General features: G+C 41.7%; 2 protein-coding genes across 3 annotated transcripts; one reads left to right on the forward strand and one right to left on the reverse strand.

The window, feature by feature from the left end:
- Positions 1-642: 642 nt before the first annotated feature.
- mrps31 (mitochondrial ribosomal protein S31) lies at positions 643-9,088 on the forward strand. Its single transcript, XM_036580805.1, has 8 exons — positions 643-834; positions 1,916-2,339; positions 3,506-3,687; positions 4,315-4,467; positions 5,656-5,802; positions 5,969-6,042; positions 7,120-7,263; positions 8,278-9,088. Exons 1-8 carry the CDS (start codon positions 719-721, stop codon positions 8,505-8,507), a joined length of 1,470 nt encoding a protein of 489 aa, XP_036436698.1. The 5' UTR covers positions 643-718; the 3' UTR covers positions 8,508-9,088.
- Positions 8,789-18,149, reverse strand: si:ch211-114c12.2 (uncharacterized protein LOC336578 homolog). 2 transcript variants are annotated; one of them, XM_036580794.1, is made up of 10 exons: positions 17,741-18,149; positions 16,150-16,209; positions 15,384-16,058; positions 14,307-14,933; positions 12,136-12,266; positions 11,491-11,584; positions 11,333-11,381; positions 11,160-11,234; positions 10,033-10,191; positions 8,789-9,407 (listed from the first exon to the last, which is right to left on the reverse strand). In XM_036580794.1, exons 2-9 carry the CDS (start codon positions 16,188-16,190, stop codon positions 10,045-10,047), a joined length of 1,839 nt encoding a protein of 612 aa, XP_036436687.1. In that variant the 5' UTR covers positions 16,191-16,209; positions 17,741-18,149; the 3' UTR covers positions 8,789-9,407; positions 10,033-10,044. The 2 variants fall into 2 exon arrangements, with proteins under 2 accessions (XP_036436687.1, XP_036436688.1); XM_036580795.1 differs by lacking the exon at positions 17,741-18,149 and adding an exon at positions 16,351-16,538.
- Between the last annotated feature and the right edge of the window lie 4,958 nt (positions 18,150-23,107).

The following is a 23,107-nucleotide window of genomic DNA, read 5'->3' on the forward strand; positions in this document are numbered from 1 at the left end:
CCAATTTCAAATAAGCTGGCATATATGTCACATATATATTCATATGTCACTAATATAAGTTGGATATAAGGGAGATCCATATATGCTAATATATGTCGTAATTGCCATATATGAGATTTGGTCTGTTCTTTGATTGTTCTCAAAGTTTCGATGTAGAACTACTCAGTGAAGCGTTTTCTGTCCTAAGTGCCCTACATAGGCTGCATGTATACTGTTTGGAACGCGACCCTAGACAGCTGCGGCTTGTTGTGGGCGGGGCTTGTCGGAATACGGGTGGGGAAAATGCCGCTTGTGGTGCCTGATTGCATCAGTAAAGACCCGGTTTGAACCCGAGACGGACAGACTGGCGTTTCTCCATCAAACTGAGACGGGATGAGATTTTATTTTGTTTTATTATTTTAATTTGAGAAACAATGTGAAGTTTTATCGCCCTGCTCAAAACGACTTTAATTTAGATAGATATAAAATATTAGAGATAGAGATAAAATAATGTAAACGTTTGTAAAGGACAAGTGTGCTGCTGAAATAAATATTTTAAAAGGGTCAGGATTAAATTCAATATTTTGTAAAAACTTTGTTTTTTAAAAATGTTTGATGTAAAAACCCTTGCGTTTGCGTTACATTTAGACCGGAACCTTTGTTCACTGTCTGCCAAGTTCCCTCCGGATGTTTTCCGCAGAGGTGCAGCGTTGGTGCATGGGGACCCTGGGTGGCGGTCATGTACAGAAGAGCGATATTATCTCTTTATCAGCGCAGAAGCGCCTTAAGTCTCTCTCAGGACCCCCGACTCAGCCCCCCACCATGTAAATACCTGGCCTGTGTCCCCGTTTTCAGGTGAGTTAGCGCGTTTCTGCACTTTGTTTCGTGGCTGCAAGGTTAAAGGATTCAAGCGCCGGTTAGTATTAAAGGGGAACTCCACCGACTTTTCAACATTTCTACATAATTAAAGGTTTGAGATGTAAACAGAGAGATTCAGAGTGGTTTGGTGTGAAATGGTTCAGATGTCTGTACAGTGGTGGTGATGGGAACCAGGGGTCGCCATGACTACAACACAGATATAGACATTTTATTTACTATCCAGGACCACCAGTGAACCTACACGAGTCTTCTGAGTTTATATGGAATGTTGATGATGGGAAATAGTGGAAAATCTGAAATAATAAGTTTTCTTTGGGGACTATTTTGCCTCACAGCGCCCTGCATGTATCCCTCCACCATGAATGGAGTTTAAGTTCTCTAAACTATCATAAAACAGTGTCTCAGTCATCAGGCAGTGAATTCATAACCATTTCATGTAGGAACTTTCTGTGAGGGAGCTTTTAGAGGTGGACGTCTGGTTCCTATCACCACCACTGTAAACAACTTTCTGTTCTGATTGGCTGCCCTGCAATGCACCTTATTTCAAACCAGTCCAGCGTGAACTACTCATAACACTAGCCTGAATGGGCGGGGCTAATCTGCTGTAGGCTGAGAAGCTGGATCTATGTAAATGTGCTGGTTTTGAGTTTGTGACATCACAGAACACTTCAGTTTTGGCAGCTTGGACTGTGTGGACTGGGAAGTGAACTGGACGTTTTGAAACTTTAGCAGTGTTTACATTGGACACAAACACACACACACACACACACACACATCATTTAAACCGCTTATCCTTCTGGGTCGCAGTGGGGTGCTGGAGCCTATCCCAGCTGTCATTGGGCGGAAGGCAGGATACACCCTGGACAGGTCGCCAGTCCATCACAGGGCTTACGTTGTACATCAAACTTTAATTTAAAGGCAGAAACATCAGTTTTTCATGATATGAGCTCTTTAAAGTTTCTTGTTTTGCTTGAAGCTGATGATATTGCAGCGCCGTCACTGAAAAATAAAACAAATTCATTTTTACCTGTTTTTCTGTACTTCACCTGTCCCCTAGGGCTGCGGTCCAGGTGAGCCGGAGAGCGTTTGGGAGCGCTGGGGTCCAGCTCTGTGAAAAGAAAGAAGGAGCAACTGCTTCTCCTGCAGAGGAGATAAAGAAAGGTGAAGAGAGGACAGAGGAGCTGCAGAAGGAGTCCAAGAAGAGAGATGCAGCGTCTAAAACAGAGAAGGAGCTGAAGGACAAGCTTGAAAACAAATCAGACCAAGAGGCAGAAACTGTACAAACTGAAAACACAGTAAAAGCAAAAGCTCAGAGTCCAGATTTAAGAACAGAAACTGAATCTGATTCAGATTCTGATTCAGATTCTGATTCTGAAGCTGTGAGTCAGGCTGGAGGTAAAACAGAAGAGAAAAAGATCACAGAGTCGGCAGAACAACGGAAATCAACACCAGAATCACCAGAGAAAGCTGAAGATAATGAGGTGAAGACGGCAGAGCTGTGATGATTCACACAGTTCTTAGAGGAGAATTCCACCAATTTTTCCAAATTAATGAATAATTGAGTGTGTGAGACGTAAACAGAGAGATTCAGAGTGATTTGGTATGAAATGGTTCAGATGTCTTTACAGTGGTGGTGATAGGAACCAGGGGTCGCCATGACTACAACACAAATATAGACATTTTATTTACTATCCAGAACCACCAGTGAACCTACATAGTGGGACTATTTAGCCTCACAGCGCCCTGCATGTATCCCTCCACCAAGATTGTATTAAAATAAATGGATTAAAATGCGATTGAAGCCAAAGCTTTATCACAAAACTATCATAAATCAGTGTCTCAGTCATCAGGCAGTGAATTCATAACCATTTCATGTAGGAACTTTCTGTGAGGGAGCTTTTAGAGGTGGACGTCTGGTTCCTATCACCACCACTGTGAACAGTTCTGACTCGGTAAGTTTATCTAGAACAGAGCGTTTCACACCAAACCGCTCTGAGCCACTCTGTTTACAGCTCAACCTTTTAATTATGTAGATTTTTTGAAAAAAGTAGAGTTCCCCTTTCGGGTCTATGTAATGTGGTGTATCATTCGGTGCATTTTTTTGATTCAGCAAAATCAAAAAGTTCATGAAAATGTGCATAATATTAATATTTTAATGTTAATTTTTATACCCAGTATAAAGCGCTAACTGCTAAAATATTAGCCTCAATCTAACAGCAACAAGCTAATGTGTTATCCCTGATTTGATGTGCTGTAGCCATGAGCTAATATGTTAGCCCAAGTATAATAAGCTAGCCATAAGGTAATACATTAGCCCAAGTTCAATAAGCTAGTTGTGAGCTAATGCTAGCCCCAGTCTAATAAGCTAGCCTCAAGCTAATATGTTAGCCCCAGTCTAATAAGCTAGCCTCAAGCTAATATGTTAGCCTCAGTCTAATAAGCTAGCCTCAAGCTAATATGTTAGCCCCAGTCTAATAAGCTAGCCTCAAGCTAATATGTTAGCCCCAGTCTAATAAGCTAGCCTCAAGCTAATATGTTAGCCTCAGTCTAATAAGCTAGCCTCAAGCTAATATGTTAGCCCTGCTTCAACATGCCAGCCACGATACAGCCTTACAGTGTCATGATGTTGTATTGTTTACATTTGTAGAAGACGGGTAAGAAGGGTCTCCTGGAGCTGCTGGGGGCCATGAAGGTGGAGGTGACCACCAAGCGCAAACTCAAAGCCCCCAAGATCCAGCGGAGTGGGCAGGACGCTCCACCCAGGCCTGGGGAGATGGAGAGCACCACCAGCATGTTCCAGCAGGCCACCAGCGAGGCGGCGTCACAGAGGTGAGACCCAGAGAGGAACAGGGTTCAGGCTTTATACTGTTTAAAGGGCTCATCTTCTACACAATCACTCGCTTAATGGGAGGGCCAATTGGTTCTTCAAGGGTTCTGTAGTAAAGGGAATGGTTCTGTCATGAGTCTGCATGGTGAAATGGTACTTCACATTGTCTTGTATGTGGTTCTGTGTAGCATCAAAAAGGGTTCTGCTGTTGTTACGATATCAGGCTTGTTACAACAGAGGAACTCTGTGTGGTGCTAAATAGAACCATTTTCAAAAAAGTTTGAAGCATATTGTCCATCCATCTGAAGAACGCTTTCAACATTCTCTGTAGAACTCATGATGCTAAGTAGAACCCTTCCCATTACTAAAGAACCCTTGAAGAACCATCTTTTTTTAGGACTTTGAAACATTTTCCCTAATTAACATTGCACACCAAACACTGTCATTAAAGATAAGGAATGAAAATTTGATATTTTGTGGTACGGGCCCTTTAATGTAAAAGCATAATTAATCCAAACAGAGAAGTGTTTAAGTTATTGTGGCCCCGTCGGTTCTGCTTGGTTTAACAGGTAAAGTCCATTAACTGGTGGAGATGGTTTTAACGTCTGAAATGATCACGTATGTTGCAGTGAGACTCTGAGTCCAGAGCTCGTTGCGGCTGCTTCCGCGGCTGCGTCCACTCTGCCGGACAGCACTCAGGCCAAATCCGAGCTCCTCCGGCAGCTTCGGAAACATGAAGCCATCTCACAGGAGCAGAGAAAAGGAGAGACGCACGACATCGGGTGAGTCCAGAGCACACGAAACGCTGAAATAACCATACCAGAACTGACCACCAGGGGGCTCCAGTCTGCCTTCACTGATAATCTTTCTTTAAATCTTCTACAAAGAGCAACATTCAATGTTTTGCTCCTATTTTGAACAACAAACTATAATGTTTACATTACATTAAGTGAATTCCTGCATTATTAGTTAAGACATAATCAGAGCCGCTCAGAGTGGTTTGGTGTGAAACGCTCTGTTCTAGAGAAACCGAGTCAGAACTGTTCACAGTGGTGGTGATAGGAACCAGGCGTCCACCTCTAAAAGCTCCCTCACAGAAAGTTCCTACAGTAAATGGTTATGAATTCACTGCCTGATGACTGAGACACTGTTTTATGATAGTTTTGAGAACTTAAACTCCATTCATGGTGGAGGGATACATGCAGGGCGCTGTGAGGCAAAATAGTCCCCAAAGAAAACTTATTATTCCAGATTTTCCACTATTTTCCATCATCAACATTCCATATAAGCTCAGAAGACTCGTGTAGGTTCACTGGTGGTTCTGGATGGTAAATAAAATGTCTATATTTGTGTTGTAAGTTTTACATCAAGCCACTCTGAGTGACTTTGTTTACTTCTCAACCATTTAATTATGCAGAAATCTTGAAATTTAGGTGAAATTCCCCTTTAAGATTTACTTTAAGTGTCTGCTGTTTAAGAAATGTAACAGTTTTGAACTGACAGTCTGTACAGCTCTGATTTAATTTCATTATCAGTTATCAGCACCTTAAAATCAGGATCATAGGGAGCTTTCAGATCCAGCTCTGTCACTATTAAACACGATGGTTCTTCAAGGGTTCTTCAGTGAACACTTAACCATGAACATTCAGAGAACCATTTTTTTCTTGGCATGGTCAAATGGTTCTTTAGATTGACAGAGAACGTGTTGTATACGGTTATTTATAGCACGAAAGAAGCGTTCTGCTATTGTTATTATGTCACGCTTGTAACAACAGCAGAACCTTTTTTGGTGCTATATAGAACGCTTTTCAAACAGGTTCTGTGTAGAACCATGTGCAGCCCATTCTCCATCAATCTATAGAACCATTCAGATGGTTCTTTGAGTGTTAATGGTTCTATATAGAGCCATTGTTTTTTACTAAAGAACCCTTGAAGAATCACCTTTTTAAGATTGTACTGTTGTTTCTCAGGAACATAATTGCTGATATGAAGGTGGGAAGGAGGCTGAACGGCCGGCCGAACGCCAGACCAGCCAATCAGATTCGCTTTGATGAAGATGGACGAGGATACACGCACGACCGCGGCATCACCGGCGAGCTGGACGGAGTCCGCAGGAGGTGAATAACAAAAACAACAACAATAATAAACACAGTTCAATAATTCAGTGATTGTTTTAGTGTTTTCAGGTCTGTGGCTGCAGCGTAATGGAAAAGAGTTTGATTTCTTATTTTTCAGTGTTTCAGTTTGAACTATAATGAACTCTGTGGCGTTTTTGATTGACAGGAAGAATCCTTTTTTCACTAAAAGGCTGAACATCTTCCCTGCCATTGCAGAACAGGAGACGGACACTGATCTGGGTAAGTAAAGACTCCAGACTGCATGTCGCAGTCATGAAATTAATCCTGAAAAAAATCTACTGCAGTGACTTTGCTTTCATACAGGAAGTATTCGGACACTTTATACATCCTGTACAGAGAACACATTCAAAACTGGCATTAATCTGCAAATTTTAGTGCACAATTTCTGTTTATTTGCTGAGTTTAACTTATAAAACATGAAAAACTTTTGCACAGGCCACATTTTGATTTATTTCACCCCCAGTGTGTTACGTTCAGTAAACAAACAGTGTTTGCATGTTAAAATCTCTCTATAGAGGATGCATAAACTTATTTTCACTTGGAAACTCAACAACAACATGGATTTGCATGCTTAAATGGTTCTTTGAGTGTTTGTAGTTCTTTATAGAACCACTGTCTTTGCTAAAGAACCCTTGAAGAACAGTCTTTTTTAAACAGTGTAGCTGGGTAACTGAAATGTGCTATACTGTCCACACTGAGTGTGTTTACATGCACTAAATAATCTGATCTGCAGTTACCTGATTACACGACCACATAATAAACAGCACACTCTGATTTCTTAGATCAGATTAAGGTCTATAAATCTTATTAAGAAATCAGATAAAGAGGCTGGATTTTAGCTCAGTAATCAGATTCTCAGTGCTGTAAACTCTTACTCTGATTTCTTTTGGATTTCTCAGTCTGAGCATGTGTGAATACATGAATACAGACGGCAGTCCTGGAAATAAGCGAGCAGCGTCACCTGAAACCAAATACAAGCTTGACGAAATGAAGGATTTAAATATTCTTCATTTTCTAGATCAAATATATTTATATTTTCTGCTAAAGTGACTCGATGTAATACGTTTACGTCACGTCTTCTTCTGCAAGTTTATTGGCTGGTTGTAAAGCAGAAATCTGATTACTGTCTGACTCATGTAGACCCGGAGTTTCCCCATTATCTGATTACTCAAGAGCATGAAAACACACTGAACCAGTTACGGATACGATCTGATTTCCTGCAGTTATCAGATTATTAAGTGCGTGTAAACACACTCGCTGTGCAGCCCTAACATAAATCATCTTGTCGTCTTTCAGCCGCTGGTCCCACGCTTTGGGACGCCGATCTGGCCAATCAGATCGTCCAAGTGGTGAACCAGCGGCCCCGGAATGGCTTTGAGGAGATGATTCAGTGGACCAGAGAAGGAAAGCTGTGGCAGTATCCCATCAACAATGAAGCAGGTGAGTTTTATGTCTGTCCCTGCTGTGGATCGTGTGTGTGTGTGTATATATATATATATGTGTATATATATATATATATATATATATATATATATATATATATATATATATATATATATATATATATATATATATATATATATATATAAAACCATTTTTTCCATGATTGTTTAATCCACTTGGAGGAGCAACATGGAGGAAAAACAAATCGAGCGTTTAAAAAAATTTACCAAACAAGAACTTGAGGTGATGATATGAGTAAATAGCCAACAGGAAAAATATCCTCCTTAGAAAATAAGGTAATTGTGGAATGACGAGACGAGGACGAGGATGAGGAGCAGCAGAGGCTGCGTCCAAGTTTGATAATTGATTTAGATCAAATCTCGTCAACACTTGCAGTCAGAGATGAGAGTGAGGCTGTCGTAAGGGAAAGAACACATTTAAAAACAATGTTTTCGAGAATAACACATCTTAGAATTATTCTAAAGAAAAGTTTAAGTTGTTAAGAAAAAGTTTTTTTGTAGATATTCTTAAGATTTTCTTATGTATTTCTTTAAATACTTAAATTAATTTAGAACTAATCTGGTCAACTGTTACAGCCTGAGATGAGTGTGAGTCTGTCGTAAGGATAAGTGGTTAACAGTGTTTCAAGAATACCACTTGTTCTTAAGATTTTTTTTTAAGAATAATTCTAAGTTATTTGAACAATAAGAATTTTCCTTAACTTTTTTCTTAAGAATGAAGTTAAGAAAAAACACATTTAAGAAGATTTTCTTTCTTAAAAGACCTTCATGAATCCGACCCCAGGAATTGAGTTGTGTTTATCTGATGAAGTGTGATTAATTTGACTAGGAAGATGAACTACCAAGCTTAAATAAGGTCAGTTTAGATTTCAGGGTCACTTTCTGAATAAACTGCCTCAGCCTCGCCTCGAGCTTCTCACTGTACAGATGTTTTTCTTGTACTTTGCATATAAACCAAGACTTTGACTCTTTGCATCCTTTCTGTCTTCAGGTATGGAGGAAGAGGCCAGTGTGCCGTTCCATGAACACGTGTTCCTGGAGCGCCACCTGGAGGACGGTTTCCCCCAGGAGGGCCCCATCAGACACTTTATGGAGCTGGTGGTCACTGGCCTGGGCAAGAACCCCCACCTGTCCGTCAGACAGAAGCTGGAGCACATCGCCTGGTTCAGAGAGTATTTCCAGCAGAAGCAGGACGTTCTGAACGAGGCTGAGACGTACTGAGCCGCTTACTCAGCACAGCAACACGAAATACATGTAATATATTTGTCGAATGTAAGATGTTGATTACATCCACTGTGTGGTCTCTGCATTGAATCATGTCATTTTGTCACAGAGCTTCATTTGTTTTTGGTTTAATGCAAAGTGTTTTGCTTGTCTGTCCTATAACATAATAAATATTGGAATAGAAAAGACTGACTTTAGGTTTTTTTTAGTGTGTCAAACTGAATTTAGGCATATCTGCATTTTCTTTGGTTCAGAAAAGGAGAGCATGACACTAAAAATACACAAAAGTTCCAGTTCTTTAATGGAAACCTCTATAAACAATGTACATAATTATGTGAAGGTCTGTACAAAGAGCTTTAAAGAGTAATATATATTTATATGCATAACTAACTCAGGGAGCTCACTAAACACTTATCTGCCGTTTCAAACATTAACTTCAACCATAATGCAACAGAGCCCCCCGCCCCCCTTCAACACACCTGATAAGGCTGCTATCTTACAAACAGAGCTGGAACACCTCAGCAAGGCTGATATGTTATCTTACTAACTGACAAGTTTAGAAAATGGGTGAAAAAAAACAAACCAAAAGTGTCTGCACAACAAATTCCTTGACAACACCACAGCCTGATGTATGCTGATATTTCGGGCCCTGATCAAATGAGTCCGTTAACAAACAAAAAACACATCATAAAGGAGACAAAATTAAAGTAAACTTTGGCAACTTTAATATGCTTTATACACAGAGTGGCAGCCAGGAACCACACAAATTGTACTGCCTTAAGGACAGAAACAGCAGGAAAGGCGAGGGCTTCCCAGCCCAGAGGGCAACAAAAGCACGTCATCTGCAGGTCCTTCATCCACTGGGATGGAGCACCTTCACAGAAAATAGCCAGGCATCTGCAAAAAATAAAAACATTACATTTTAATACCTACTTATACAATGATGACTGGTCATTGATATGTTGCTTAAGAAGAGATCTACAATGCACTCACAATAAATTAAATATGATATTTTCACAATATAGGCTGCACAGAACTACACAAACTGTAGGGGGCGATATGGCTTCTACTGTTTCATTTAAAAAGCCTCTATAATGTTCATATGATCCACACAGTCACTCTGACAGACTGTAATACACTGCAGGAAGCATAGGGGGCGATATGGCTTCTACTGTTTCATTTAAAAAGCTCTATAATGTTCATATGATCCACACAGTCACTCTGACAGACTGTAATACACTACAGGAAGTGTAGGGGGCGATATGGCTTCTACTGTTTCATTTAAAAAGCTCTATAATGTTCATATGATCCACACAGTCACTCTGACAGACTGTAATACACTACAGGAAGTGTAGGGGGTGATATGGCTTCTACCGTTTCACACCATAAAAGAAGACATCGCTTATCAAAACTATGAATGAATGAAGAGCCACAGAGATGAACTAAAGATGGCAGTATAGGGTGATTTGTCAACTAATATCAGGTACAGAACAGGAAATCTGACCAGGTCAGTTCAACGTACCCATGTGGAGCTTCACCAGCGGCGGTAGCTGGTGGCCTGGCGTTGATGGGGTGGGGCTTTGTGTCGGAGCGTCTGCAGGTTTCTGTATTTGGACATGATGCTCTGGCTCTTCCTAAATACAGGCTTCTGATGAAGGGGTGGACGTGGAACGATGGTGGCCTTGAGAAGAGGAGACATCAAAATTATTCCACGAAACACTTCGGTTACATTCACATGGCAGTGGACCAAATCTGATCTTTCTTGGGCCTCTTTCATATGTGGTACTAAAACCTGATACATAGCAATGTGACCTCAGTCTGAACAGCTGGATGTGTTCATTTACACTGATTACTATATGGTCATCAAAATGTCTTTTGCCATTGTTTTACTTTGCAATCTCTGTTTCTGGAGGATAAAAACTGCATAAGTGGGTTTTAAGAAGATATTTCTTCTTAAGAATGGTTGGAAAATGAAGCCCATTTACTTCAAAAGATGTTTTTCGGGGGACGCAGAGGAACATAGCCTTCAATGCTATCCACTGTGAGATTAAAAAAAAATAAATAAATAAATAAAATTATGTATCCTCATTTTTCTTGGTGTAGATCCATGGACTTTGCAGACTAGAACTTAGAGGGGTTGCACAGACTTGTCAACTTTACTGCTCGGCCGTGACGCTTAAATCGTGACGTCGACGAGTCGCTGATCACGCGATTATGACACCAACAACATGGATGCCTCAGAGAAAACAGCAGAAGAGGAGCCTGGTGATTCCAGGGTCTGTATCTCTGGTTCCCTAAAGGCTAGCTATGCAATCCAGGGAATCCACTGGAAAGGACATCACGCTCTACTGACCTGTGGAGTTTGGCTTCATCACGAATTTTTAAAGTTACTTGCTGCAAAGCATTCCCTTCTCCTGTGATTTTTATTCATGACATCTTCTGCAATTATTCGACTTCGACTCAGTTTTCATCACATAACTGTCGACTTCTGAGCATGTTGAATCAACCCCTAATGCTTACACTTCGAGTGACCTGAAGACAAGTCTTTCTTAAGCTACCCAAGAAACCACGCTCGAGTTTCCTTCAACTGATAATGAAACGTTCAACGTTAAGCCAGCAGTAAACTAGAAGAATACCTGTAACACTCACCATTAAAGGTCTCCTGAAAACTCCATCAGGACACGGACCCTTCTTAAACCCAAGGTTTGGGCGAAAGCCAGGTTTCTATTCAAAAATATAAAGTTATTAAGACATGCGTGCAATTAGGTTGGATGTAAAGTGGTCACAGCTATAAGAATACAGGAGTAATGTTTGGTGTTTACCTGAAAAGGACCTGGCTTCCTAAAAGGCTTCCCAGGACCATCTGCTGGCCTGCAATAAAATACACAGCAGTAAGCATGGGGTTCTGCACAGAATGTGAAAATGTCCATTTACCACACACACAATGCAAAAATAAATGAATAAATAAAAGATTATTTACCGCCGTTCTTTCTGGTCACGTGGAGAACATCCAGGGCTATGCAGTTTGCCAAAGCGCTCACTCAGTGTTAGATTCTCACGAGAACTTGAGGTGTCTAAGAAAATATCAAAAAAAACAAATGACAACTAATCAAAATACAGTGATTTAAAAATCAAATAACTGTGGATAACTAAACTAAATCTGGCTAAAAATAGTCTAGGCTTGGGGTATTGTTTGAAATTGCAGATCTGGAATCAACTAACAATTCCTTGAAGAGGGTTCCAGCCGTCTCCAACTACCAAAACGTTTGTCTTTTTTTTTTTGTTAGAAGTTGCCAATAAGTTAGCTAGGTTACCAATAAGGCCAACAGCAGACGATGCAATTTGAAGCTAAATGCTTGACCGAAAACCATAACCTGAATGACGGCCGAATATAGTGACGTTAGCTAGCGTAGAAGCCCTTATTTGGAGATGCAAAAGTACTTGGCCGAAGTTGTTCTACCAAGACTGGACTTTCCAGCTACGTTAAACACAAAGTGGCTGTCATGCTAAAGATTTAACTTTTTTATAGAGATACAATCCCAATGTGCAAAATAATGTGCTTTAAAACTGAACCACTTTCATCCAATTCCTACAAAGAAGTGGCAAATGTCACAGCAGGTATTACCTGACTTATTCTTGGATGGCCTGTTCTTCCAGGGAGAGCTGTCTTTAGGACTAGAACTTGGTCTAGTTCCAGCCTCCCAATGGGAAACCACAACAAGGTCACGTGTCAGCTGTCTGTCTAGAGGTGAAGAGCTAAAAGGACGGGTGAGGTAAAAAGTGAGTTAAAAACAGTCAGGATGGATGAGGATGATCAAACATTAATACACATCATTACGAAAGCAGAGGACGGTGCACATGCAAAACTTTAAATTAAGACACAGCAATACCTTCCTCGTGAACTGAGGTGCAAGAGAGCAATGCTCATTCAAACAAAAATACTCAAAATCACAAACAGTCCTCCAAAACCAAATGTTACTGTAAAAAAGGCGGCAAATAACTAAAGATGGATCACTGCTATGGGTACTTACAGCAAAACAAGCCCATCATCTCCATGCTTCAGTTTGAACTGGCAGATTAGTTTTCTCTGATTCACTCTGGCTCTTAACGGTTTTCCTTGATCTAATGCGAGTAACTGACTGGGGTGTATTGAACGAGAAGACCGAGGAAAAGGCCTGGATCTGACAGACACGCTCATTTTTGCTCCTAATAATCTGTCATCCATCTTCTCCGGACATTCCATCCATTTCCTTTTTCCCCCTCATCCCGTCCTCTTGACTGGGAATTGCAAAGGTATTTGATCCCAAGTGTGTCCATCCTGTCAACAAGGTGTTTCCAACTTTTATGGTATACAGATTCATTCCAAAAGGTCACTCTTTAGCTTGAGGGCATCTGGACCATCTGGGGACATCCTGGAGGTACTAAGGCGAGGATCTTTACAAATTTGGTAGAATTTCATACGATGCTATTCAAGACAGTCACTCAGTTGTTTCAAGCTGAAGAACCTTGATGTTTTTTGATGGTGAGGAAAAGATGATATCAGTAGGGCTAAAGGGTTTTGCACATTTCTTCAGAAGTGGTCAACAAGTTCAAGCCTTCCAAAACCATCTCAACATGTTTCCCCTTCAGCTTCAGTGATCTCAAAAAACTGGATGTTCAGGAAAATGAAGCAGCAGACTTGCTTACTGACAATCCGTACCAGTTATCTTTGTAAACAACTGTATATAACATCTTGGATCCAGCAAGTCAACCCTCAACTCCACTCCGGTCTCTTGTAATGACATGGAAGGTTAGGTTACATGGGTTTTATACAGTGCTGACATATGTGGAGAAGAGCTTAAACGGCATCAGGGTGGTCTTGACTGAACACGTTGCCTCTGGCACAGAGATTATTCAAGTGCTAATATTCTCCTCTTGTTCAATTCTTGATGCCGCCTTTGGGCATCCCGACTTGACTTTCTGGTCTTGCACGGTATTAAAAAGATCTTCATGTACATACAGCACCCACTGGTCTGGTTAGCAGGAACTGCTCCTACCATTTCCTTCCAAAGAACTTCATTATCATTTGCCAAGCCTTCCATCTGAAAAGTGCAGGGATTCAAACAGGGATCACTCTCAAGAGGAATCGTTCAAGTGCTCCTTGGTTACTTTCGTCAACTGAACAGCTGGCATTCCAATGGCATCTTCAGACCTCCACTTTCCAAGACACACCTTCAAGTTTTATCCCCAGGGCAATTCTTGGACTGAATTTGCTTGGGCATATTGGGTTGCTGTTGCGTAACCACCTAATCTGATCTACCGTTCAGATGAAAGGAACGAAGTTCAAACTCTGTTGACAATGTGGGAGAGGCCTTCTTTCGGCACAAACTGGAAGACTGAGGCTTCAAAAGTAGCTCCTTAAAAGAGCTACACTTCTCTCACAGGTGACCTTGGCTCTGGGTATGACACCAAATGATGTAAACATCATGAGAAACCTTTTCAGACTGAGGGTTTTGGTTTTTCAAGTGGTACGAATAAGACCATACTTCCGGGAATTGTCAGAATCCCCTAGGCAATCCCTTTAGATATCCCTGTGTTAACCTCGTTAAGGACAGAGATATTCTGGGCAAGGACAAAGGGGTTACATATCTTAGAGATGATTCTGATGATGAGTAAAATAGCCTTTATTTTTCTCTTTTTTCTCATGAGAACAGGGGGATGATGCCCTTTGGTGAAAGCAGTGCCACTGACAAACAGGAAGCTTGACCTTCTAAACATCACGCGCCCACTGCCACAGTATGAGGGATGATACCGTACCTGTGTGCTCTCACAGAGCGGCGGGATTCCACCTGTGACTCCAAGTCTCTTTCAGGATCAGCAGATTTGGAGTCCATGTCGGAGGGCGACTTTCTTGGTCTCTTCACACTTTTCTTTAGCAGGACTTTGGAGCGAGGTGGAGCTCCAGAGTCTTCATCTTTTGACGTTTTCTGTTCCCTGTCTGAAAGCCTGGGTCTTGGTGGGGGCATTTTGAAGCGTGTCACAGATTCAGCTCTGAACTTACGCCCCTTCAAGAGCCGGGCTTTGTCCTTGAGGGACAGGCCACGACCTCCAAAACCCTTAGGGGGCAGTGGTCGTACTGAAAGCTCCCTGCGGAAGCGCTTGGGTGGTCCGTGCTCCAAGCCTATGGATGACGGAGGCCGCGCAAGCCTCTTCAACGGACGCATTGCAGGCCTCTCCTGAGGCCGTGGAGGAAGGAACCTGGAAGACGAATCAGAGGAAGACTGTGGGCCTGCTTTCCATGAGGGCGATCTGGAAGTGGGGTGAGGGTGTGGGTTGCCCCCATCCCGGTGTGCCCATACTGGGGCATGGTGCCCAGGCCTGTCACCCCGTCGCTCCCTTCCAAATTCTCCATGCTGCTTCCGTGGATCTCTCTCTGCAGACCACCTGCATACCCATCACAAACAATACAAACATGTGGGTTATAATGCCAGCTTCCTGCTGCTTTAGCAGGGTAGGAAACTGACTTCACTTTTTGGGGTGTTTTTTAATTTTTATTATTCTACATCCAGCCCCAACCCTGCTGAATGCCATAAAACTTCTGGGCCCAGTATAACTCTCTCATAAAATGCTTCAATGGCGTACATAACATTCTCTCCACATTGAATGGTTGACTTTAATAGGACTTTTACAGTGAGGTGAGCTTAACAATTTAGATCCTGCTGCAATCTTTACCCTCAGTGAAACACATGAGGTAAAGGCGGGGTGAGTAGTAGCGTTGGGGTTAACTTATCTCCCTGCGTTGCTGACTTTTGATTCTAAAATTCTGCACATTCACATTGCCCCTTGTATCTCTACCATTCAATTCACCCGGCCTGTACGGCTTCATTCCTGTACCTCTCTGGATATGAGCTCCTCTCATGAAACTCCCTGGGCTTCCTCTGGGGAGAGCCAGAAAACCTAGCTTCCCCATTGGGATGATGGAAGCCTCCTGGGCCATTCCAGCGATGCCCTCCGCGAGCTGGCCGGCTGTAGGGCCTATCCCTGGGGCTCGGCTGCCTCTCAGGGCCCCAGCTCCTCTCCTGCTCATGGGCAGGACTTCTGTGTCGTTGAAGGGGTCTATAGTTACCATGGGGAGATGGGCCCCTTCTGTCTGGAGGGCCTTGAAAATGACGGGGGGAAGGAGAAACGTGACCAGATTGGTTCCCATGGAAGGGTGGAGGCCTGTGATGGCCTGGGGGTCCATGTGAGGGACCATGAGGTGACATCCTGTGTTGGACAGGTGGGGGGCGGTTTGAACGGGGCGGGGAAGGCCTCCTTCGGCCTCGGTGTGAATCCTGCGGGTACGATCTGAAGCTATCCTGGTTCTGTGATGTCCAATGTCCATGTGGCCTCTCCCTGGGTACTCCCATTAGAGGTGGTCTCTTGTTGTAGGGGTGAGGTCCTCCACTGTTGTTCTCTCTCCAGCTGGGAGGGGCCTTACCTGAGGGGCCTCGAAATCCCCTCTGACTCCGAGAAGAGGGGCCGAACCGATCGCCATGGTGGTCATTGTGGTAGCTATCAGAAAAGGGCCTGAAACGCAAAAAAAAAATTCACAATGCTGATTAACAGTAAGGCACTGAACTTAGATAAAGCATGGTTCATAAACAGACAAAAGACTAACCTCGGTTTGGAGCGTGGAGAGCCTGAGTGAGGTCTCACCATCTTCAGGGCACTTACCTACCTGAAGAAAACACTATAAGGTTAAAATAAAACAACAACAACAACAACAACAACAACAACAACAACCTTTATACTGAATATTCCATAAATAAAAATGCACCAAAATGTTTCATAATATATGTAAACAAAACAGTGCACATACACAAAACAGTACAAATACAACAGTATATGGCAAAAAACATAAAACTGAAAGAACAGGATGTCTGTCTGTTTCACTTCCATCCATTCGTTCACATCAAACTGAAAGAAACCTAGTAGTAAGACAGCACATAGTAAAACAGGTCATACTGAACCATGATACAAAGTCCACACCTATAACAGTTGAGAACGTAACCAATCTGAAAAGGGGAACTCCAACAATTAAAAAAATGACTTAACATCAGTTAAGATGTAAACAGAGTCATTCAGAGTGGTTTGGTGTGAAACGCTCCGTTCTAGATAAACTTACCAAGTCAGAACTGTTCACAGTGGTGGTGATAGGAACCAGACGTCCACCTCTAAAAGCTCCCGCACAGAAAGTTACTACATGAAATGGTTATGAATTCACTGCCTGATGACTGAGACATGGCGGAGGGATAAATAATATGCAGGCCAAATAGTCCCCAAAGAAAACTTATTATTTCAGATTTTCCACTATTTTCCATCATCAACATTCCATATAAACTCAGAAGACTCGTGTAGGTTCACTGGTGGTTCTGGATAGTAAATAAAATGTCTATATTTGTGTTGTAGTCATGGCGACCCCTGGTTCCTGACATCTTAACCATTTCACACCAAACCACTCTGAATCACTCTATCTACATCTCAAACTCTGAATTATGGGGGAATTCTGATCGGTGGAATTTCCCTTTAAGCTAGCCCTCCCGCTCGGAAAAACAAAAACAAAATAATGGCGCAGTGCTACTTGTAAGAAGAAAGTGGACCCAAAAAATGAAGTGAAAATGAAAATATTTTCCATTTTCGAGCCAAATAAGATGTTGCCGAGCTATTTGTAGACAGAAATAGGGGGCTAATAAGTTAGTAAACGAGCACATTGCTCGACTGAAGCCCTTCCAGGGAGAACCGAACCACAATAAAGCAAGGCCGCAATTTTAATATCAGACAAATCGAAGCATAAAACAACATCCGTGACTAAAATCAGCTACAAAGACAGTTTTATAGGTAACTAGGTTAACATGATTTATTATTCATTGTCGTCGAGCTGGATGGGAAAAAACAAGGTCACCTGAAATGTTACAACCGAAACCAGGCCAGCTAACTTAGCTTAGCAGTTTTCGAATGTTCCGTTCCACCTTAAATGCCGCAGCAGTTGCATTCTGAGGCCACAGAATGTAACCGCTGCGGCATTTAAGGTGGAACGGAACGTTCGACTGTGAAGCCAGTTTGAGCTTCACGTACTGAGCTAGCCAACTTAAAAAAACGAAACTATTAACAATTATCGACACAAATACACCACAAAACCTATATTTATTTTATAAGACATCTTAAAAGCTATCCCAGGACAAAAGATCGACGTTAAAGAAAACACTTACCCAAATTTCTCTTCGGAAGTACTGTTAGCCAGCAGCTAACGCGCTAGCAACTTCTTACAACTCGTAATTCACGAAGTCTCGACGATCCTCGCGTCGGTAGTCGGATAAACAAACTGAAATACAGATTATCCAGATATTATTCGTAAATTTAACGAATATTAGCGGGAGTAATCGACTACCGCGCCTTCCTCCACTTCATACGATGCAGCGATGTTAGCAGGCTAAGCTAGGCTATAAAGTGCCCGAACACTGGCTACATACGGGGAAGTGGCTTCTTGCGAAGGGGGCGTGGTTAAGGCGGATCTCAGATCAGTTTCTCGGTAGGACGGGATGCGGGATAAATGCGCGTCACCGCGGCGCAGGCTGATCCCAGACCGGTGTGAAAGCGGGGAGGAGCGGCCGGACAGCTAAGCCTTCACCTGCTGTCCTCCGTCACTCAGCGAGACTTTAAATAAACTTCAGAAGGGGCTGTGATTGATTTGCAGAGGCCTGTTGGTCACTGTCCTTCCTGTCTTATCTCACACTGTTCTCTGACCAGCAGAGGTGGACGGAGTACACAAACCATGTACCTGAGTTAAAGTTGAGACACCCAATAAAAAATATTACTCCAGTAAAAGTAGAAGTTCCTCCCTTTAGACCTCCACTTGAGGAAAAGTACTAAAGTATTTGCCTTCAAATGTACTTAAGTATGAAAGTAAAAGTACTAAAAGATTAATTATGGCTCTGATGTCCTATTATCATTTTTGTAACAAGACTCGCTTCATTAACTCATTTTAGGTGAAAATACTCCAGTGTCTCTCTTGGTAAACCAGTCTTTTAATAGAGTCATTAATTAGTGACGGTGATGACTATTAAAATTATCATAAGCACAAAACACTGAAGGCAAACAGTTTCCATCAGGTAGAACTGAGTGGCTCTGAAATCACTTTTTACAAACAAGCAAAGTTTCAGTTTAAGATTTATTTACAACTTAGTTACAAGTTAAAATAAGTTTATTAAAAACATGCTTTAAACTCAGATTCACAAATGAGTTTCCTTTACTAAACTGCATCTGTAGGTCTCTGTTCATAAACATAAACTAGACAAAACTAATTTACTATAAAATGAAATGTGTTTGTATAAATTCAGAATAAAGACACGTCAGTCACAACTGCATATGAGTACATATTTCTATATTGTGGTCTGTTTACACAAAGTTAGGTTAGTTCATCATTTATGTTGAATAGACACTCACAAAATTTTACGCTGCTGCACTGATGTTGAACCGTGTGCTGCACTGGGTCGGTATGACCAACAGTTCAAAACAAGCTCAAAACAAAGTGACCGCTGTGCCCTGATTGGTGTTCTTACTTTGCACTTCTTTTGTTTTGACGTTGCGTTTTTATTCACACATAAACCAAAAGGAACGACAGATTTCTCATAATGTAGTGGAGTAAAAAGTGAGATATTTGACTTTGAAATGTAGTGGAGTGAAAGTAAAAAGTCACCCAAAATGGAAAAACTTCAGTACAGATACACGAAAAAACTACTTAAGGACAGTAACGAATTACATTTACTTAGTTACTGTCCACCACTGCTGACCAGGTCATTTTAACTGATATTCATAACTTTACAGCTGTTTAGAACAGCAGAATTTATAATGTATCACGTTGTTTTTATCACTTGTGGGTCATTTTTTGGACTGTGTGTATTTCTGCTGGAGCTGATGCTGACATCTGCACTTAGATAAGTAAAAGAGAAATAATCAGGTTAGAGTTAGGTTAGGGAAAGTCCCACAGCTGTGGAAAACATCCTGCGTGGTGCCAGTGCCAAAGACCCCACACCCCAAAGACCTCAACAGCTATAGGCCGGTGGCGCTGACATCTCACCTGATGAAGACCCTGGAGAGACTGCTTCTTGTCCACCTGCGCCCCCTGGTGAGCTCTTCAATGGACCCACTGCAGTTTGCCTACCAACCTGGCACTGGCGTGGAGGATGCCATCATCCACCTCCTACACAGCTCTCTCTCTCACCTGGAGAATGCTGGGAGCACTGTGAGAATCATGTTTTTTGATTTCTCCAGTGCTTTCAATACCATCAAACCCACACTGCTGAAGGACAAGCTGGAGTGCACGGGCCTGGACCATCACCTCACCACCTGGATCCTGGACTACCTCACTAACCGACCGCAATATGTGAGGACCCAGGGCTGTCAGTCGGACACGGTGGTCTGCAGCACGGGGGCTCCACAGGGAACTGTCCTCGCTCCCTTTCTCTTCACCCTCTACACTGCGGACTTTAAGTACAGCTCTGCCAGTTGTCACCTGCAAAAGTTCTCTGACGACTCTGCTATCGTCGGCCTCATCACAGACGGAGATGACAGGGAGTACAGAGAACTGACGCAGGACTTTGTGGAATGGTGCCAGAGGAACTGCCTGCAGATCAACGCAGGAAAAACCAAGGAGCTGGTGGTGGACTTCCGCAAGTCCAAACATTCTCCTCCGGTGCCTGTGAACATCCAGGGAATGGACATTGAGATTGTGAAGTCCTATAAGTACCTGGGTGTTCACCTCAACAACAAGCTGGACTGGACTGACAACACAGCTGCCCTCTACAGGAAAGGCCAGAGCAGGCTACATCTCCTGAGGAGACTCAGGTCCTTTGGCGTGCAGGGGGCACTTCTCAGGACCTTCTTCGACGCTGTGGTGGCATCAGCCATTTTTTATGGAGTGGTGTGCTGGGGTAGCAGCATCTCCATTGCTGACAGGAAGAGACTGAATAAGATCATCAGGAAGTCCAGCTCTGTCCTGGGATGTCCTCTTGACCCAGTGGAGGTGGTGGGGGACAGGAGAATGAGGACTAAGCTAACAAACATGCTGAAGAACCTGTCCCACCCCATGCACCGCTCTCTGACAGCACTGAGCAGCTCCTTCAGTGCCCGGCTGCGGCACCCGCGGTGCGTGAAGGAGAGATACCGCAGGTCCTTCCTCCCAGCCGCTGTCAGACTCTAACAGTCACGGCACTCAGTAGACAGTAGTTTACAATTACTTTCCATGTGCAAGAACTCTCAACATCACTGCCACAGCACTTTACTGTGTGCAATATCTCAACCCACCATGCGTAGTATATTCACTGCGGATCACTGTCAATATGTTTACCACCATCATGTGCAATTATGTCAAGTGCAATATTTCTCCATTTATTACTGTTTATTTATTTGCTATTTTATTCACTGTGCAATACTCACTACAATACATACATTTCTACATTTCTAAATTTAAATTTAATACTTTGTATATTTTTCTTGTAATTTTTGTACATATACATATATCTTTATATTTTTATTGTTTATTCTATTTTATATATTGTTTGTATATTTCCTGCTGCTCTGTCTTCTGTGCTGCTGTAACACCGCAAATTTCCCCGTTGTGGGATTAATAAAGGATTATCTTATCTTATCTTATCTCTTATCTTATCATATCTTACTGAAAACTATGGAGCCCTGCTGGTGACATCCCATATAAATAAAAATAATGCGTCGCCACAACTTAGTAAGGCGTGGAAACGAGATCCGAACGCATGGCCACTGCATAGTAAGGAGTGGGAATGAGATAATTAAGCCTTGAAGACAGCTTAATAAAGCATGATCTCATTCCCATGCCTTACTAAGTCGTGGCCATGACTTAATTATGTCTATCCCACATCTTACTAAGTCATGGCCACGCTCTGCATGGTAAAACTCTTCTTTAGATAGAGAATGTGTTGTTTATGGTTCTATATGGCACCAAAAAGCATTCTGCTATTGTTGCAAACTTGACATCATATACAATAGCAGAACCTTTTTTGGTGCTATAGAGAACCATTTTCAAAAAAGTTACAGAACTTTGGTGGACAGTAACAAAGTAAATGTAATTCGTTTCTGTACTTAAGTACTTTTTCGTGTATCTGTACTTTACTAAAGTTTTTCCATTTTGGGTGACTTTTTACTTTCACTCCACTACATTTCAAAGTCAAATATCTCACTTTTTACTCCACTACATTATGAGAAATCTGTCGTTCCTTTTGGTTTATGTGTGTATAAAAACGTAACATGTCAAAACGAAGTGTGAAGCAAGAACACCAATCAGGGCACAGCGCACTTTGTTTTGAGCTTGTTTTGACCTGTTGGTCATACCGACCCAGTGCAGCACACGGTTTAACATCAGTGCAGCAGTGTAAAATTTTGGGAGAGTCTATTCAACATAAATGATGAACTAACCTAACTTTGTGTAAATAGACCACAATATAGAAATATGTACACATATGCAGTTGTGACTGACGTGTCTTTATTCTGAATTTATACAAACACATTTCATTTTATAGTAAATTAGTTTTGTCTAGTTTATGTTTATGAACAGAGACCTACAGATGCAGTTTAGTAAAGGAAACTCATTTGTGAATCTGAGTTTAAAGCATGTTTTTAATAAACTTATTTTAACTTGTAACTAAGTTGTAAATAAATCTTAAACTGAAACTTTGCTTGTTTGTAAAAAGTGATTTCAGAGCCACTCAGTTCTACCTGATGGAAACTGTTTGCCTTCAGTGTTTTGTGCTGATGATAATTTTAATAGACATCAGCATCACTAATTAATGACTCTATTAAAGACTGGTTTACCAAGAGAGACACTGGAGTATTTTCACCTAAAATGAGTTAATGAAGCGAGTCTTGTTACAAAAATGATAGTAGGACATCAGAGCCATAATTAATCTTTTAGTACTTTTACTTTCGATACTTAAGTACATTTGAAGGCAAATACTTTAGTACTTTTACTCAAGTGGAGGTCTAAAGGGAGGAACTTCTACTTTTACTGGAGTAATATTTTACCTTGGGTGTCTCTACTTTAACTCAGGTACATGATTTGTGTACTTCGTCCACCACTGATACAGAACCATATACAACACATTCTCCATCAATATGAAGAACTGTTTCACCATGCACAGAACCATTTAAGCATGCAAATGGTTCTAAATAGAGCCATTGCCTTCACTGAAGAACCCTTAAAGAGCCATCTTTTTCAGTGTGTATGCTTACTGATGTGGACATTGTTGTTATAGCCACATTTAAATGAACAAAATGACAAAATAGTATTAATTCTTGACAAAAAATTAAAATTAGCCTGAACATTTGGCTCTGATCTTGTGAAATGAGTGAATAATCTTGCCAAGAAAAGCAGCAAAGCCAATGTCAGAGTTCAGAGTTTATGTGTTTATGGTTTAAGCCTCAGTATAAAGCTTATCTATCCAGAGAAAACACAATGAAAGAGCACAGTGAGGAGGGTTTATCTGTTTTATTATTATAACCATAGCACGGCGGTCATGCCAATGAGGACCCATGCACATCGTCTACAC

This window comes from Colossoma macropomum, unplaced genomic scaffold, assembly GCF_904425465.1.
Source record: "Colossoma macropomum unplaced genomic scaffold, Colossoma_macropomum, whole genome shotgun sequence".
NCBI classification, from domain to species: domain Eukaryota; kingdom Metazoa; phylum Chordata; class Actinopteri; order Characiformes; family Serrasalmidae; genus Colossoma; species Colossoma macropomum.

Coding starts and splice junctions, on each gene's coding strand:
- si:ch211-114c12.2 (XM_036580794.1), bottom strand. CDS start 16,190: ATGGTGAGACCTCACTCAGGCTCTCCACGCTCCAAACCGAG. Junction 14,934..15,383: donor AGGAGCTCATATCCAGAGAG/GTACAGGAATGA, acceptor ATGGGTATGCAG/GTGGTCTGCAGAGAGAGATC. Junction 12,267..14,306: donor CGCTCTGTGAGAGCACACAG/GTACGGTATCAT, acceptor CCGTCCTTTTAG/CTCTTCACCTCTAGACAGAC.
- mrps31 (XM_036580805.1), top strand. CDS start 719: ATGTACAGAAGAGCGATATTATCTCTTTATCAGCGCAGAAGCGCCTTA. Junction 3,688..4,314: donor AGCGAGGCGGCGTCACAGAG/GTGAGACCCAGA, acceptor CGTATGTTGCAG/TGAGACTCTGAGTCCAGAGC. Junction 4,468..5,655: donor GGAGAGACGCACGACATCGG/GTGAGTCCAGAG, acceptor GTTGTTTCTCAG/GAACATAATTGCTGATATGA.